General features: G+C 33.7%; 2 protein-coding genes across 3 annotated transcripts; both read left to right on the top strand.

Moving 5' to 3' along the window:
• The first annotated feature begins 1207 nt into the window (after positions 1-1207).
• LOC106717742 (PHD finger protein 14) lies at positions 1208-12456 on the top strand. The gene is made up of 22 exons (XM_045678830.1): positions 1208-1333; positions 1536-1601; positions 1731-1895; positions 2075-2214; positions 2303-2414; positions 2757-2885; positions 3031-3113; positions 3807-3961; positions 5309-5461; positions 5552-5667; positions 5736-5854; positions 6146-6331; positions 6714-6904; positions 7224-7330; positions 7447-7606; positions 7699-8479; positions 8560-8667; positions 8937-9029; positions 9571-9630; positions 9968-10092; positions 10776-10884; positions 12317-12456. Exons 2-22 carry the CDS (start codon positions 1592-1594, stop codon positions 12335-12337), a joined length of 3123 nt encoding a protein of 1040 aa, XP_045534786.1. The 5' UTR covers positions 1208-1333; positions 1536-1591; the 3' UTR covers positions 12338-12456.
• Positions 12457-13455: 999 nt separating this feature from the next.
• LOC106718928 (aquaporin-4) lies at positions 13456-15977 on the top strand. 2 transcript variants are annotated; one of them, XR_006756167.1, is made up of 2 exons: positions 13456-13513; positions 15837-15879. XR_006756167.1 is itself a non-coding variant. In XM_014513136.2 (2 exons), exons 1-2 carry the CDS (start codon positions 14764-14766, stop codon positions 15873-15875), a joined length of 819 nt encoding a protein of 272 aa, XP_014368622.2. In that variant the 5' UTR covers positions 14497-14763; the 3' UTR covers positions 15876-15977. The 2 variants fall into 2 exon arrangements, 1 of the variants encoding a protein (XP_014368622.2); XM_014513136.2 differs by lacking the exon at positions 13456-13513 and adding an exon at positions 14497-15543 and having other exon boundaries at positions 15837-15977.
• The last annotated feature ends 2984 nt before the right edge of the window (positions 15978-18961 follow it).

Raw genomic sequence — 18961 nt, 5'->3', positions numbered from 1 at the left:
CATTTGTGTCAAATAATATACTGTAGATCTGGGAAACAAGCGGCCATATTAAACTTCTTTTCAAATTGGTTGGTTATTACCCGTAAAAATAATACCACCATCTTGTTGTAAAAATTACCCTGAATTTAGGGGAAATAAATTATAGTATGTATAATGTATATAAATGAAACAATTCACATTTTTTATACTATTTTCAACAGATTTCAAAAGGAGTTTTTAATTCTGGTATATGCTGTGTTTTTAAATATTTGATACTTTCTTATCCCGTTGATTTTAAAGAGTATGCTTTTTAATTTGTCCCATGTAAATTTTGTTTCTTAGAAATTACAATCAAAATAGTTTAATATTAAGTAGTTTTACATGTAGTGTTCACTGTAATGATATACAGAGTAATTTAAAATTATATGACTATAATATTGGTATGTTTTTTGTAGCTTTTTATGAAGACTTAGGGCTTCGTGCATATCGAAGAAAAATAGGACATCGTTTGAATGCTCGTCTAATGGACCTAAGACTGAAGAGATGCCGCGCTTTGTTGAAGCAGTACGCGGGAAAAAAATATCGGGAAATTCTTTTTTTGGAGTCACTCAAGACATCCTTGATTAAGGCAGCCGCCGATATTGACATGGACCTCGTTCGTGCTGTGATAGACGACTGGCCGAGCAGATTGAAGGCCTGTATTCAAAATCTCGGATGTCATTTTGAATAAACTTTAGTGTCATAAGAATCTATGTTTTGTTAAGTTCATTTTGGTATATAAATGGTCACATAATGAATAAACTTGTTTCAATTATTTTATATTAAACATGTAACAGAATTTATGACCTGACTAAGTATTACTAAAAAAATCTGTTTATGTAATCTTAGTCACATAAACAAAAATTACGCATTGTTTTTTATATTTATTACGTTTATTAATTACAATTTAATTGGGAATATATAAATTGGTCTATATTAAATTATATCGTAATTATTCATTTTCGGGACAAAACAAATAACTGGTAACCCCAATCCTTTTACTTATATATAGGTATAGTCTATAGTACTCTCTATCTGTCCCTTACGGGTGAACGCGCATGCCATATCTATATAATTCTTCATCTGAGACTGCATTGCAGCAGCATGACGTTTGTACCAATTCATTCACTCATTAATTCTTATTCCTATCCATTCCTATCCTATTATTTGACTTAACAAAAACTTAAAGCTTTATGTTAAAGTATAATTATAAAATATTACCTAACAGCTTGAATTAAACGTTTTCTTATGTCTTAGGATTAAGGGGATTTAATTAGAATTTACTTCAAAATGTATTTCATAAAATTTGGAATATGTAAGTTTATTTGGACCCTAATGGTGTACTAATAATTCAGTTATTTTTAACCAATGCCGAATAAATTGAACTTCCCTGTAATTTTAGCATTGATTTGATAGATATAAATATTTAGTGATATTAAATAAGTAAGATATTTATGAATTATGTGTCACTATGTAGAGCCGGCGTTCGATTGTTATCCTAGCGTCGTTCTTTTCAGGTTTTTAAAGAAAATTTGGTATTGAATAATAAAAAAAATATATATTTGGAACCACGATGAGTAACCGTAAGTTTACTATTATTTATGTTCTATAGTACATTACATTCTTAAAAGAGTAAATAGCAAGATATATAAATGGAATGTTTGTGTTGTATGAGACAGTCAATTTATTCTGTGTGTCAATTGATTTTTTAGCTGGTAGAGGCCTGGCAAAACGTAAAGTTAAGCCAGTTGAACCACAGTCATTGTTAGACTTTGATCTTGGTGAAGGGGAGAGTTCGGATGATTCAGATTTTAGGATTGAAGATCATCCTGAAGAGAGTGATGATTACTCTATAAACACAGATGATGAAGAAAAAAGTAAGTGTTTATAACAATATTGTTTGTGTTGCCAATTTTATTAATAATCGACATTTTTTGTGTTGCAATGAAGCTCATTTTTTTTTTTGATTTATTGATGAAAACTGTTTCATTGTATATACTTTACCCTATTTTATTGTTTTTATTATATTTAGATACAATTGTTTTTATTATTACAGAAGAAAATGCAAACAGTGGCAGTTCGGATGACCAATCCGGGTCAGATATTGAAAATGATTTTAAGAACTCTACCAATAAATTGGGTGTAGTGATGTGTGTTACAGATTTACTTGAAAAAGCAAAGAAAACAGAGTTTAAGGTATTAATTGCGATAAACATAATTCAGTAATTTTATAATTCTACTACTGTGGATTTAAACTAACTTTATATTAACATAATTTAAACAGTTTCCAGGTGAATTAGCTAACATGTTGATTTGTGCTGGTTGCTTGGGTTCAAGAAGTGATGACTTTAATGAAATTGTGGAATGTGATGGTTGCGGAGTTACTGTTCATGAAGGTACAACTATTTTATTAATATCAAAGCAAAAAGAAAAACATATAATTAACATTTTCACAATACATTGCTCTTTACTTTTAAGGCATGGTCTTAAGAATGTTTAGTGGTAATTATTGTCCCATGTGTAATTCCTTTGGGTAATAAAGAATTTGAATAAAAAATTATCCAAGATAAAAAGTTTACAAAATATAAAGTTTCAATAGCATTATTATTATTATTATTTATATATAATAAAGTATTAACTTTGGGAATACAACTACATCCCACAAAATTATTTACCATAATTTGACTGCAGGATCAAAAATTGTTTTTAAATTTAAATACATACTGTACTTATTTCAGGTTGTTATGGAGTGTCGGATGTGACAAGTGAATCAAGTACAGTTAGTTCTGCATCAACTGAGCCATGGTTCTGTGAGGCTTGCAAGGCAGGTGTTACTGATCCTAACTGTGAACTATGTCCTAATAAAGGTAATTTATTTAAACTATTCTCTATGGATACTATGATCTTGGTAACTTACAGGTAGATTGATTCAAAATCAATCTATAGTACACATTCTTTTGTTGAAATGAACTATACTTTTTTGTTTTATTGAATGTTTTGTTTGTATTGCAGGTGGTATATTCAAAGAAACTGAAGTAGGTGCTTGGGTTCACCTCGTTTGTGCTCTTTATGTGCCAGGAGTAGCTTTTTCGGAGGTAAGAGCTTATTTCATAGAATAATTTATCATCATTTCAGTTACTTTGAGTGCATTTGTTATTTTAAAATAATATTTTAATTAAAAAAATAATGATCAAAAGTTGTATTTTGTGGTGGAAAATGTGTGATGAATCAATTGTTTACAATATTTATACAGTGGAGTGTTAATTTTCCGAATTAGTGGATATGGGTGTTCGGAAAACCGGTTTGTTCTGATAATCGAATTTTGTTAATTCTGTCATACATACATATTTGAATATTAATGGACTGATGACATAGTTCGCACGGTGGGCAGTTGTTGGAAGTGGAAGGCATTGGGAAAGGCCTATGCCCAACAGTGGGCAGATAAAGGCTGTTGATGATGATGATACAAATTTACATATAAGCAAATGAAACCATCCAAGAAAACTGTTCATGTAAACCATTCCAAGAAAATTGTAATATACATCCAAACACTCTTTTGTAAAGTGTTAATCGCTTGTTAGATTATAAACGGTAGACATATTTACAAGTTTGAAACAACGTGATTTCTTGCTTTTACCATTTAGACAATGACACAAGCAATAAGACGGTGATCTTTGTTCATTTTAGGATCAGAATTCATTCGGTTGATCTACGTTCGGCAAATTGATGGCCCACTGTATTTATATTTAGCAGGAGTTAGTATATATTTGATATGTTGTAATTGTAAGGTGGAGCGGTTGTCTGGGGTGACGTTATTCGAGATGGCGTACTCGAGATGGGGCGCGCGGTGTTGTGCGCTGTGCGAGGACGCAACGCTCGCTCGCACCGGAGTCTGTGTCGGCTGCGACGCCGGCATGTGCAAGACATTCTTCCATGTCACTTGGTAAATTATTGCATTTTATTATACAATCGAACCAGGATAATCGAGAAAACTCTAAAAACGAGCGTCGGTTAGGAACTCAGGTTAGAGAGAGTAAAAGCGATAGTAATTTCAGTTCGAATGTACATGGTGTCTCAAAAGAAATTTCACATTTAAAACTGCATTTTAAAAAAAAGTAAGGAGTTTCTTGAAAAAAGGTTTATTACTTCTTAAAATACATTGTATGGGAATTTATTTTAAAAAAATCACATCGTCCAAATGTAAACCATTACGTTCACGGCATTCGTTTAATCGGAAACTAAAATTGCCTATGACGGCTCGACAGGTATGACATACGGTGACTTTAGGCGAATGTAGGGTGTCTGATGTTTTTGCTTTGGGTTAGTCTCACTCCAGTAGCGGCAATTTTGCTTGTTAACATATCCAGTAAGATGAAAATGGGCTTCTTCCGAAAAAAATATGTTATTAAACGTTGGAAAACGCTCAATCATCTGGTTTACGAAGTCAAGCCTCTGACCAGCATCCTGAGGCTTTAATTCTTGCACCAACTGAATTTTGTACGGGTGTAGTTGTAAATCTTGATGCAAAATGCGGCATAACGATGATCTGTGCACATTTAAGGCCACAGCACGCTTCCGAATCGAAAGGTTCGGATCGTCCAGAATAGACTCGGCGACACTGTCTACGTTTTGGACCGTTCTCGAAGATCGTGGACGCCCGGATTTTGGTTTGTCCAGTGTTGAACCAGTCTCTTCAAACTTCTCGACCCATTTTGCAATGAGTCGTGTGCTTGGCGCATTATTTAAGTGACGAAAATGCCGAATGTTGCAAAATTTTCTACGCGCTACAGTCGCTGAATTACCGTTTTTATAAAACTCGCGTACGCACAACGCACGGTCCTCTCCCCAGAAACGCTCCATACCGATTAAATTCCCAAGAGCCAGACTACCGATTGTCACCCTCCCCGCGCCCCTCTGAATAGTTGCGTTCACGCAATGACCAAACATAATGTGAACTTTCTTTTGAGACACCCTGTATATGTATAAAGACGAAATTTTTTAGCAAAATAATCTACTCTTTGTTCTGTTCCTTAAAAAAAGTCTTTCTGAATCAGGATTTAAAGGTTTTGTTCAAATTATTATATTTTGAATCTAGGCTTAACATTTGCAAAATCTATGTGTACGTACAATGTCTTCTAAAAATCTAGTTTTTGGACTTACGCGCATATAGACAATATGTCATAAGTCAAAAAATTTCATTTACGCATATAAAAAGGAACCACTATTCATTATGTATAGTACAAATTAATCTTTCTGTGATAATAATTTGTATTATTTCTCTGATATTTAGTGGTCAACGTGAAGGTTTGTTAGCGGAGGCTCATTCGGAGGAGGTGGAGCAAGCAGACCCGTTCTACGCGCACTGTAGACTGCACTCGGATAAAACACTTGTTAAAAAACGTAAACGCAACTGGCTGGCCTTGCAACTTAGAACTGAGAAGAGGTAACTTGTCGACTAAATCAATTTTATTCACAAATTTTATGTATATTTGTAAAAGGTGGAAGGTTTCACGATGGTTTCGAACATTTTCAGAAAAATGGAGCTTAAAATGAATCTCAGCACGGAAGAAAAGCTTCGGATACAAAGGAAATTGATTAAATATAGACGAAAGTACGCACAACAGAAGGAAAATAGAAATCCTCCGTGGGGTAAGAAAATAAACTTCAAATTAATTTCTATATATGAATTATTTATCTAATGGCTATTTCTATTTTAGTTCCTACTCAAAAGATGGCGAGAATGCTTTACAGTAGTGCTTCAGCTATGAGGAAGTTTCAGAAGAAAGCTGAATGTATGGGAATTGATACACATGCTTTAGAATTTCAAGATGCGCAAGTAAGTTGTATCTTATTTGGTTGATGATTTTAAATTGTGAAAGTCTACTTTTTTTTTCAGATGTATTTTTATTTGATTTGTTGTTAAAACTTTTAACCAAATTACTTGTAAGAGTTTTCTCGCATAAATATATGGGTTTTGTTTGTATATCACTTACATTTTGACTAATTCTGTGTCATTCGATTCATATTCTTCCATTAAATGTCATAATTCTTCCATTTATTGCTTATTTAATTAACAAATAATAATGTTTTTTAAAATATTATACTTGTTTTTTTTAATGTTATGTAGATGGCAGCACTGAAAGACGTGTCCCGCAGATGGCATGTGCCGCCCGCGTTCTCTGTAGAGTTCGTTGGTTACTACCTGGAGAGGAACAACCGCGTCACTTCACTGCGCAAGTCCCTCGAGCGTCTCACCAAGGAGAATGAGAAACTGTTGAGCGAAGACGACAAGCTGAGAGCTGATTATGATGAGGTATGTTCATTTGGAAATTTGGATGGATGGATGGATGGATGTACTACGTATGGTACGATGGTTACTACGTATTTGCTAAACGATTTAACGGATTTTGATGAAAATTGGTACAGATGTAGAACATAGTCGAGCAAATAGGCTAGTCACTGAGTTTTTTTTATTTTCGCGTGGAGGAAGTCGCAAGCAAAAGCCTTCTTACAATTGTTTTTTTTTAACTATGTCAACTCTGCAAGTTCATTTTAGTACCTAAAAGTCGTGGCGGCATGAAATGTGTTAACATAACAATTTAATAAATATTAACAAAACCTTGAAATAATCATCGTAAGTTTTTTTAGTGTCTTAAGTATCGATAAATCTATGTTTTTTGATTATTTTAATCTAGGCCGCACAAGAGAATACAGATGCTCTGAACGAATTAACTTCTACACGTCAAGCATTACAGAAGATTTACGATGCTATTGTTCTGATATCTCCAAAGAAGACAATACCAATTGTTATGGAAGATAAACCTTTACTGCCGCCTCAGTTGCCAAGGTCCACTCCGAAAGTCACACCACAGCAGCTACAGAAGAGGTAAGTTTTTTTTCTTATCAATGTATTACATTTTGGTATATATATTGTCTAAAATTTACTTAACAATGTTATTATACCTACTTTCTACTTGGAATATAATTTTTGATCTACCGGAGTGGTTTTTTTTCTTAATATAAATGCAATTTAGAGCATTTGTAATGTTTTTATATAAGAAGCTGGATTCAGCCACTAGGAAAAGGTTAGACATTAATATTGGTGATTGGTATTAGAGTGTTGTTAATGTTCCAAGTATATTGGGGGTGTGTGAGGGTGTGTGAGGGTTGAATCGGTCGTGTATTATATGTTGTGCCGGCGACAGGTCAATGTCTGTGCCCACCGCTGCCGCACTTAAGATGGGCGTTGGTTTTCCTCTTAGCGACAACCCGGACGCTCGCCAAGGAAAAGTCTTGTCCACATCGCTCGAAGGTTAGTACAATGTTTCTATCATATTAGTGAAATAATAGAAGGTAATAAGATCATGAATATTACAAAAATGAAACGTTCTAGGTTTATTAATAATGTTGTATTGTTTGTGTGTGAAGCTACGAGCGGTGGTCTGGCGGCGCGCGAGTGCGCGGCGTGCGGCCGCAGCAGTGAGCGACATCTGATGGCGGCCTGCGACACCTGCAGGCATCACTACCATCTGCACTGCCTCAAGCCGCCGCTGCAGCGTCCACCCAAGAAGAGCAAGCTCTACGGATGGTGAGTACCTACAGCACACACAGCTTTGGTATTACAAAAGGAGGTTCTATATGATCAATGTTGTCGACCCTTAAAGTTTTATATTTTCACAGGCAATGCTCCGAATGCGACAAAACTTCGGATTCCGAGCCAGAAGTATTGGAAAAGAAGGTGCCGCGGCGCTCGCGCATACGCTACAGCAAGGATGGCACCATCATCACCGAACCTCTGAGTCCCGGCGCCGCGCCCAACTCGCCGCCCACCAAGAAGGCCCATAAAACAGAAAAATTGAAAACCAACGGCCTCGGAATCCCCGAAAATATCTCTCCTATCAAAGTCACCATCAAACCGTTCGAATTTAGTAGCGACGGTCACGAAAATACGGAGGTTAAATCAAAGAAAGATAAAAAGGCGAAGTCGAAGCAAAGAGAATACGCGACATCTGGCGGCGAAGAACATCCCATGAAGAAGTTGCACAAGCGCAGTTTTACTTCTCCCACTCTTACAAACACTCCTCTTATGTCGATAACGCCTATAGTCGCCGACAGTCCCAATGACTCTCACAATGAGAACTCAAACGCCTCCCTCACCAACGCCTCGGGGAAGAAGGAAGACGGCTACTTACCACAGAATCTCTCATTCTCTTCTCTGCTCAGCGATGCAAAAGAGAGAGACTCGAAGACGATCGAGAGTTCGATAGAGAACACTCTCGCTAATCTCTCTTCCGACATCGCGACTTACAAAGCGAATAGAAAACGAAGGAAAGAGAAGCATAGATCCAGATACTCTCCAGACTTGTTGCGATCTCCATCTAAACCGCACAAACATAAGAGAAAAAAGAAGACGCAAGATTTGGAAAATCCCGAACTGCCTCATCCAAGAATTACTATCAAGGTACATACTTAACACTTAACAGAATGTATTTGAAGTATTTTCTAGAGTAGATTTTACTTATTTTCCCGCTTTCATTTCAGATAAAGCCTATTCCAAAGCCGGATGGTTCATTGGACACACAGATGTTTTATGTGCCTACTGACAGCAACGACGGACCACCTCCTGCTGTTATGAAAAAGCTATCCAAGGTAACATATTATACTATAGGAAATTATATTTTATACATATAAGGAAATGTCATCTTTCTATATCACTTCTTACTAATATTATAAATGATAGATGGATGTTTCTTTGAAGGTATCTCCAGAACGGCTCAATGGATCTCGATGAAATTTAACATACATGTAGATCATAGTCTTGAAGAACACATAGGCTACTTATGTTTTTTATCAATTCTGCGCGGTCAGAGTCGCAGGCGACAGCTATTTATTTCTAAATCTTTTTCTTTTTGTTATAGCAAACGCTACAAACAACGGTCCCTGAACCAGAAGCGCCGAATGTCTCGCCATCACAACCACAAGACTCCGCTGATACTTCCCTCACATCTGTTGTAAGTATATAAAATTATATTAAATAACCTGACATCTTAAGTTCCATATACATCTCCATCTTTATGATATTTCATCATTTTTCACATTTGTTTCTAAAGAGAGGTAGAAAATAGTCAAGAAAAGAAGTTGCACAAACCTAGAAGACAATTTACAATTGTATTTCTTAGGTATATCTTTGTATACAATCGATTTAATTTCTTTATTTTGATAAAATGTATTTTAGAATTGAATAGAATCTTGGACGTTATTACTTTAAGTAATGTTATTTTTCAATATGCAATCTGTTCGTTCGAAACTGAGAAAGGATCATTTGTTATTCAAATATATTGCTTCAAGTCAAACTTTCTTGGTGAAATATTCAAACTTCACTTTAAAGTTTGTGAACCAAGGGTAAAGTTAGAAAAGTTGATAATTCTCGAATACTGTTGAGTCATCTTTGTTAACACATTCTGTGCTTCACTCACCTTACGAGTTAACTCTTAAAAATAGCATCAGCATAGAAGGTGTTAAGGTTCACAATATGTTGACATTTTATGCAAGCAATCCACAAAGGAAGAGAAAAAGGACATCGCGGTAGCGTCTGTGTCAACAAAGCCCAAGGTATTTATTACAACAGGGTATAAGCAAAAAAAAATCAACTGTTAGTAAAATAACAAATTTCAAAATATAATTATGCAGTAAAATTTTACACTGTTACAAGTGTAATTTAAATGTTTTCAGCATATTGACAGATTCAATCAATATTGTGTACGAGTTTTGAGCGTAATTGGTAAGAGTTATAGGCCGTTTCAATCTTTTCGGCGGCTCAAGGTCAGCTCTGCAGCGTCCTTTACGTCCCATTACATCTAAAATTGTGTTCTCATAAAATTGACTCGTGCAAAGTTCCGAGCCGCTAGAATGTTTGGATACCATAATACATGTGTAATGATTGGGTCAGCGTGGTCGTGAGGCGCGCGGGCGGCGCGGGGGAGGTGCGGGGAGCGCGGGGGCGGCGGGTGCGCTGGCGCCGCTCACGCACTGCGACGTGTGCACGCAGCCCGGCGACTCCGCCAATCTTGTGCGGTGAGCGCCTCAATACATACATTATATTTATCTATTACGCACCTAATACATAATATACAATGAATTTAGACCCCTATTCCACTAAGTGACTGGTACGCGTTAGTGAAAAAAGAGTGTTAAGAGATGAATGATTGAATCACTGCCAACACAAGTGCGCTCCAGCTGTTTGATCTAAGGGTTGGAGTAACAAAATATATTAGTAATCGTTAGATATTTTAGTATTATTTGAATAAGAATCATTAAATGTACATTAAGATAATAGCTTTAAAAATATTATTGACGTAGGTCAGTCGCGGTAGGTCAGTTATAAATTAAATTAGGTTTAAATTGACGGTCTTAGGACTATGCTTCACTTTCCATTAACTTTCACCTATCGAGTATGAGCGTTAAAAGGTTAACAACCAACATCAACCTACTATTAACTTATATAGAAACGGCTAAAACACTCACGTATATATATCCGGTGTCGTCACCGACTAGTTTCGAGCCCTTCGAGGGCTCTTCATCAGGGTGAGTGGGACTGGTATTATTTCGCGGACGCGGCCCGTCGCTTACAGGACAGGATATATATACGTGAGTGTTTTAGCCGTTTCTATATAAGTTAATGATAATGTCTCACGAAAGTTTGAATAATTTAATATCAACCAACTAGGTAATATTTTTCAATTTGTTATAATATGTAGGTGTGACGAATGCCAGCGGCGTTACCACTTCACGTGTCTGGAGCCGCCTCTGAACAAGAACCCGAAGAAGCGCGGCTACTCTTGGCACTGCGCCGACTGCGACCCCACTGTTAGTGAATACATCACATTTTACGAAAACATTAACAACGCCAATATAACACTATCGCCACAAGCATGCGCTGACTAACGGACTAACACCGCTTTTGGATAACATGGCTTCACGTGATATATTATTTCCCAAAGATTTCTTTTTTTGTATATACTTCGTGTACTTTTTTAATCTTTGTAGAATTTGATCTTTCTGAAGTTCTGAAACCAATAAATATTTTCACAAGTTTTGGCTTTATTTCGATTTTGTAGTCTCGTTTGTAGACTTGAGATTTTCGAGGATACACTTGTTTATCACGTGACCCTTGCGTAGTATATAAATACGTTATAATTTTTATCTTACTAACCTTAAGTAAGTATTATGTAAATGGTTGGTGTTATTATAAATCTTATTTCCGATTTGTTTGATCGATATTTTTATACAAATGAGACATGCAAGATAATGCAGTGTCAATATTTTGTTATTCATTCATAACGTTTAATTTTTCAAATACAATTTCCACAATAATTTTTATTCGTCTTTTTGGATGAATTTATATTTTAGTATTGAAATTAAAATGAATGTATATTTATGCACTTTCTTCCCGACACTAATGTACATATTTTTGGTATTGTATTTGTTTTTACATTTTTTTTGTACAGTATTTGTATTCAAACTTAGCATGCATTTTATTAATTATATCTTAATTCGTAATATAAATGTGAAATTTTAGCTGTATGGATGGATGGATGAATGATGAATTTATCTCTAAAACAGCTCAATGGTCCTCGATGAAATTTGTCATATATATAGAACATAGTCTGGAAGAATACAAGCTACGAATTAAGTTTTTGTTAATTTCCGCGCAGACGAAGTAGAGGGCAAAAGCTATATAATGTCCCTTTTTAGTTTATGATTACAATTTTTCGAATGCAAATTAACATTGAAAAAGTTGAGTTAACTGCCACTTTTAGTTAAGCGTAGGATTAATTCCGTCTTTTACTTAAATATAAAGAATTTTCCATATATTTTGCGTTCAATAATGGGTAATGTAATGGGTATGGCCTAGTGACTCCTAACTTCGGGTACGCTCCGAGCTCCTCGATGATGATGATGAATGGGTAATGTACACGGTTATCGGTTAATATTGTTTATATATATTGTCATAACCGATAGAGAGATATTTAGATAAGAGAGGAAAATTTTTAATCACAGTCGTTGGCGATCGAAAATTAACCTTTTTGTTTTGAATAGCAATTATCGGTCAAGCAAATTGGACGTTAATTAAGTAAAACTTAAGTCGCTAGGTTATTTTTTTAATTCTATTGATTATTGCTATTTGTATACTAATAGCTAGTTACGAGTTATCATCTGTCACTGTATTTTTTGTCAATTTTACTATAGAATGTAGGATTATTTTGAGCTAGACATTATAAATTAGTTATTTTTACAGGACGTGGAGGAAAACAACTGAGCGGTACACACCGACATGGAGAAATAAGATGTTATTAAGTATTAAAAATCGTGCTATAAGCACTTTTTCTTTATAGTTCTATTGGCGATTTCCTCACACTAAGCATTTAGTGTAGTTAGTACTTATTGTATTAAGATTTAATTCTCAATTTCGAGTATTTACATTTATGTTTATGTAGTCATTTGTGAACATTTGTGGTATACTATCAAATAAATGTGTTAAGAAACAAACATTCTTTTATTTCTTAAATTATCACGTTTCTATTCCGTTTGGTTTAAACAATAAAAGCAAGTCTGTGGCAATAATACTTATTAGAGTATTTCAAAATAAATGACAAAACCGTGAAACGAATAGATGACTTTCATTTTTGTTCCGCAGAAGTAATTCGCTAGAATAAGCTCTGATTTCTTGCTCGAAGGAGTCCGAGAAAAGTTTGAGCAGCGAAGCGAGCCGAGCCAATCGAGTAAAAGAAAAAGATCAGTTCTCTATTATCTACTCGCATAGGCAAAGAGAACGTACGTTAATGCTTCATTTGTTACAAAAAAATTATGATTTTATCGCTTTCTTACTAATATTAATTAGCAGTTTCATTAATGAGGACACAATGTTTTGATATGTCGCATGGGGGTAAAAATTGAATTTTTTAGTACGAGAACATAAGTAAAATTATACTCGTTCCCGCAACAACACCATAAAACTACAGAGTAAAGATTAAAAATCCTAAAACTAGTTTTTTTAATTCACTGTTGTATTGTGTTGTAGTAAATATGCTGTTTAACATTAAACATATGGTAGAATAAAAACTAACATATTATGCGATGTAGTAAATACCTATTGTCTTGGCTTCATGCGGTAATTGAATCACAATATTAACACTAACTACGGGACACTAACAGTTCAACGTTTACATGTCGTCGTAAATTTTTACGGCACTAATTATTTCATAGCTTTGTATTAAAATATTGAATTATAGGGACCTTAATTAAACCAAGTAATGACTATAAATGTGTGTAGGAGTAATATTAAATATAAAACGTCTCTGATAAGATAACGAAAGTTCATTGTCTTCTTTATAAAGGTGCTAAAATATAAACCGATACCTTTGATGGTTACTGACCTGGACGATGGAAACTCAATGGTTTTAAACCCATAAAGGACGATGCACTGAAAAATAAGGTTATTTTTATTATTTTAAAAAGAAAAATAAAAACGTTAAAAGTATTGTGTAAAGTAATTAAATTATAATTGTAAAAAACAGATTAACGTAGTTAAAATAGTATCGAATTATATTGTCAGTGATTAAAAACCAATTAATTATCTACACAACAATGAAAATAATTTATCTTTGTGTCATTAAAGATTTCAATTAATAACATTTATCAATTCAAGTATAATTTTCTGATCTAGGGAGTTCTAAAGATCTTAATAGCCTTGACTCGATAACCTATTTGGACTTATTTACGTTGTTTTTAAATTATTTAACATTTCTTTCGATTTCTAAAATTACTGAAATAATATTCTACGATGTAATAAGATGATCTCGTAGCTTATATTATTTCTCAAAAAAAGAGTTGGTTATTTACATTCTACACATGTGCTTTGTTTAGTATGGTTAGTAAAATTACCGTAGACCTAGTTTTTTGACATCATAAAATGACGATAAGGACGTTCACCTCATATGTGATTCATCATTACGATGCCCAGACATGATTGTTCTTAAAATATAACATTGAACAAACTCGTGAATTTGAGTTTTATAGTTTCTTTATACAGATGTTGTCCTACCAGTTAAAATTAAAATTTAATAGTCGGAGAGCTTATATTATAATAAAAAACTGTACATCTATTATAGATTATATTTATATTATATAGATTATAACCTTAAAGAAAAGTAAACAATGAACCTGTTTATAAAATATGAATTGTAAATTTACGACAGAGTTTTGCAGTAAGATGTTGTGTCATACAATGTCCTCTTGTTTATTAAGACTTAGTTAAACATTAGTCGATATAATTTGTACTAAAATCATAATATTTAAAATTGTGAAGCAGTAAAATATATCCTACTCCTTTCAATGCAAAGCATCATGCTTTCATTTAAATCCGAAGCAATATAAAAAGTGTCATATTATTATTAACACTATTCTCCTTCTCCGAGGTCAGACTGCATGATAACGGTTACGTTAAATTAGTATTCTGTACTTATTTCGAACGTATTCATCCATTGCTTTTCCAATATTTACACCTAGCTTGTCCTCGAGTACAGTCGTGTACGCAGGGTACTCGAACGTAATTGTTTTTAACTCGATACAAGTTATTGTACAGGTGATCGTTGAAGTGGCCAGGCTTGTGATAATGACCTTTTGAATTTTGTGATCGGTGTTTAATTTCATTTTGTTACCTAAAGTGTCATCAGTGCTATTAAAATGACGGTGCCGGCGGGTAATATTGTCGTCGGAATTATTGAAGATCTGTCTCCTAAAGATCATCAAGTGAAAATAAGGAACAGACTACTAATTTGGTGTTTGCTGTGGTGGCGAGCCATTTTCGCCGAGTTCCTATCGACAATGTTTCTGGTGCTAATCGGGTGCATGGCATGTATACCGAGCGACGAAATTCACCCCCATCCGCCCATCTACGGTGCTCTCGGCTTTGGATTTGCTGTGTTGTTCACTGTGCAAGCTTTTGGACATATTTCTGGTGCTCATATGAATCCATGTGTTTCTTTAACTGCGGTGTTATGGAATAAGATATCTTTATCACTAGGTGTAGCGTATGTTATAGCTCAATGTTTAGGTTCGATTTTTGGTTACGGTATTCTAATGCAAGTGTCGCCTACAGATTTGATATCTAATGGTATTTGTACGACTCAGCCCCACGAGAAGTATACTGTGCTACAAACTTTTGGTGTTGAGTTGATTTTAACGTCGTCTCTTATATTTTTAGTCTGTGCAATATGGGATCCATTGAATAGTAATTCACAGGGATCCATTTCCTTGAAATTTGGTTTTGTGGTGGCGGGACTTTCGATTGCGGGTGGTCCACTGACAGGCGCTAGTCTTAACCCCGCGAGATCTTTAGGTCCGGCCCTGTGGACGGGTGTTTGGACTTTTCACTGGGTATACTGGACGGGTCCTTTGGTTGCCAGTATGGTGGTGGCGTTATTTTATAAATACACTTGGTTAAAGCCAAGTCTTGATGTAAAGGTAAACTTAGAACAGTAATTACATTTTAATTGCTTTTAGTGTATTCATTACGTGGATAAACGTTTTAATTATTGTTATATTATTAAGCAAAATATTCATCATCATTCATTTTACAATAATCTTGTCTACAGGATTTTTGTTCAGAATAGTAGATGCTATGTTATTCAAAATTTAAAAGCTGTTTATTAAAAATCCGTTGCTGTTAAAAAATACTTCCCCCTTTTTTTGAATACGTCTGTTAAAACTAAGGCAGTAGGCACGACGCTATACGCAAATTGTTTATAAATACACAGGATTCTGCTGCATATCCTTTGCTGGCACCTGGACCCTGACGACCTTACTAGAAGACTGGAGTGCTGATTCTACACTAGTTGGATCGGTATAACGTGGTACTTTATTTAGATTTTTCCTTATACGTATAGATAATGTTTTAAAGATGTGGATAATTTCTTGAGTATTGCAAATGTATATAATAAGAACTGATCATTATTATATGTAAATTCAAATATGTTATGTAGCATATAAAAATAAATATGTTTTTAAGAAAATATGAATGTAAATCTGTGATTACAAATTATGAATTGTTAATCCTTGTGAATTATTGGTGAGAACTATTTTTAAGACTGATAAATACATTTTTAAAATACAATTGCGTTTTATTGAGTTATGCATAAAATTGGTTAGTTTTTGTTTTCATATTTTTCTGGAGTAACTGGTTTTGTAGGTTTACTACTGTAGTCTTTATAGTTATGTTTTGCCAACTATGTACTTATATCACTGATGTCAGTAAGGAAAAAACATTTTGTATCAAAACAGGTTTTTTTATATGCAAATGTTAACTGAGGAGAAACTGATTTTTTTTATAAAGAGATCGTTGAAGTTTTCATATTTAGGAAATTAGTTTCATATTTCTACAAACATGTTCACGAATGAAGTGTGAAGTAATTGAACGAACACACTGTTACACCAATTATGATAAGAGAAAAGAGAATTACATAATAAGGAACATATATTATTTAAAAAGAACAAATATAGATTTTTAACGAGCAATATTGCCGTATGAATATTTTGAAACATCCATATAATCTGTTATTAAACGGCATTTATATTTTACCAACATTTCTATCAACGTGAAGTATTTGTTTATATAATTTAGACAAATAAGGATATTTTTTTCGTTTTTTAGTTTTATTCCGTTTTATAGAAAACAAAAAATAGTTTCTTTTTGAACACAAAAACATACAGAATAAATTTACCGTATAGACCGAAAAAATAATCCATTTTCCAGCCAATGTTATTCGTGTGATAAAGCACGCCTTGCGAGTTCGTGAGTACCATTACTGTCGATTTACATACCGTATTTATTTGAGACTTTTTATTTAAACAAAAAAAAAACTTTTTTTGTTGGTTTTTGGATGATATATTTTGAAAAAAAACTAAAGAAACTAAGCAATTTGGAAGTTGGCTATAAAAATATAACATAATTTGTGGTATGTCTATATCTCTTTAAGTCTTTAAAATGTCTTCTATCGTTAAAAACTAATTTAAACTTATCTGAATGGCATTGAAATTTATATATTAGACGTCTCGTGTTACAGAATCAGTTGCGTCAAGAAAAAATTTATTAAATCGGAAAATGAACCAACAAAGGACTAAAAGGGAAATAACAAAACAAAACAGTACATTTTCACCTATAGCAGCACCAACACGTTTATACTTGGATATTGTACTATGACAGAACCTTAATATTTCGCTTCTTAAGTTCTGATAGTTAGATCTTTGTTTTCCTTCCGACTTTCGATTGTGGTCATAGCTCAAGGATAGGGATTGTTTAACCAAAGGCCACAGCAATTTGTTACGTGACTTAATTTTTAATTCTTTTGGCAAGTATCATGTCAGATTGGCAATTAAATTCATGTCCTTTCTGGATATAAAATTCAACGACGTTTGTTGTTTATTTAATATTGTCATGTTATTGGTAATTTTTCCTACTTCTAGAACATTTATTTACCTACTAGCTGTCGCCCGCGACTTCGTCTGCGCGAAATTAAAAAAAAACTTAATATGTAGCCAAGGGATATAGGGATTCATTTTTATATATAGGTATAATATATGAGTCCTTTTATTTTTCATTTGAAGAATTTTATACGTTTTTCCCAATGGATTTGTATAATGGTATATTAAGTAAACTCCTACGAAGATATAAATGGGTAGTTTGTGTGGTGGCTTCGAGTTAACGAGGTCGCACTCTGTTAGCTTTACATTTTCTTCGGTAATTGAATCCGCGAGCACCATTCTATTGAGTTGCTTTACTTTATAACAAAATAAACATTATCTTTTAAAAAACTATATTGCAGGTTATAGAATTATTGATAAACTTCATATTTATCATATCTATTATAAGTTTAAATTATTCAGAAAGAGCAAGATTGAAAATGTTTTTATTTGAAATGAAAGCTTACTATTACCGTGGGTTTTGACTTACGTGCAATTTTTTTTGTGGTTCTTTTCATTCTTTATGAGTAAACAGAGATAACAATACTTAATATTTTGTATGTGTGCTCGGCAGTGAAAACTCACGGTTAGGAAATATAAAGCGAGACAGCTATAGCACCGAAGTGAGCAAAGCAATCAAGTCAGACGTTCAGTAATCCTCTATTAGCCCGCAGCAGACGACAGGATCCATTTTATTTTTCAATTACCTTCGTAGGCTCTAATACGCTATAGATTTTACTTTATTAGAAAAACTGTCTATTGTACGATACATGAATTTAATTTTTATATAATTATAGGTAAAAGGTTTGGTATTTTTGAATGTGATAAGTTTTTCCAACCATTTTGTTTTCCGGTCAGTTTGGTTAATAATTTTAATGAAATGTTAGGTTATTAAATTGTTACTTTCGCTAGTACTGATCAAAGATCAAACGCATTATGATGTGTTTAAAACAATACCTTTGTACTAGCACGACCACTACCTGATTGGCCTATAAAATAAATTATATGTATGTAATAAATATATATGTATGTAATAAATATATATGTATGTAATAAATTCTTGATAATTTGTAAAACGAACACGTATTTTTTGCATCTCACACTATTGTATGAGTCAAAGTTTTACTTGATATGTTGAGGTATGCCACATTTTTATTTCTGTTTTTTTTTCTTTTTATTAGATGAATGACTACAAATTGGAAGTAATGTCTACGTATCATATATTTTATAAGTTTCACATTTCCACCGTACTTTTTATCATAAGATTTTCACAATAGATCGAAGAGCTCTACCAATAAATGTCTAGTAGTCTTTAAAAAAATGCGGGTTCGATTTCTTGTTTAAATGTACTGAAGAAAAGTAAATGTCTGAAAGCGGGCAGAAGCAATCAGCTTGGAGGCAAGAGTAATTGTATAATGTTTAT

This window comes from Papilio machaon, chromosome 8 (assembly GCF_912999745.1).
Source record: "Papilio machaon chromosome 8, ilPapMach1.1, whole genome shotgun sequence".
NCBI lineage: Eukaryota > Metazoa > Arthropoda > Insecta > Lepidoptera > Papilionidae > Papilio > Papilio machaon.
This window is presented reverse-complemented; position numbering and strand designations above follow the sequence as displayed.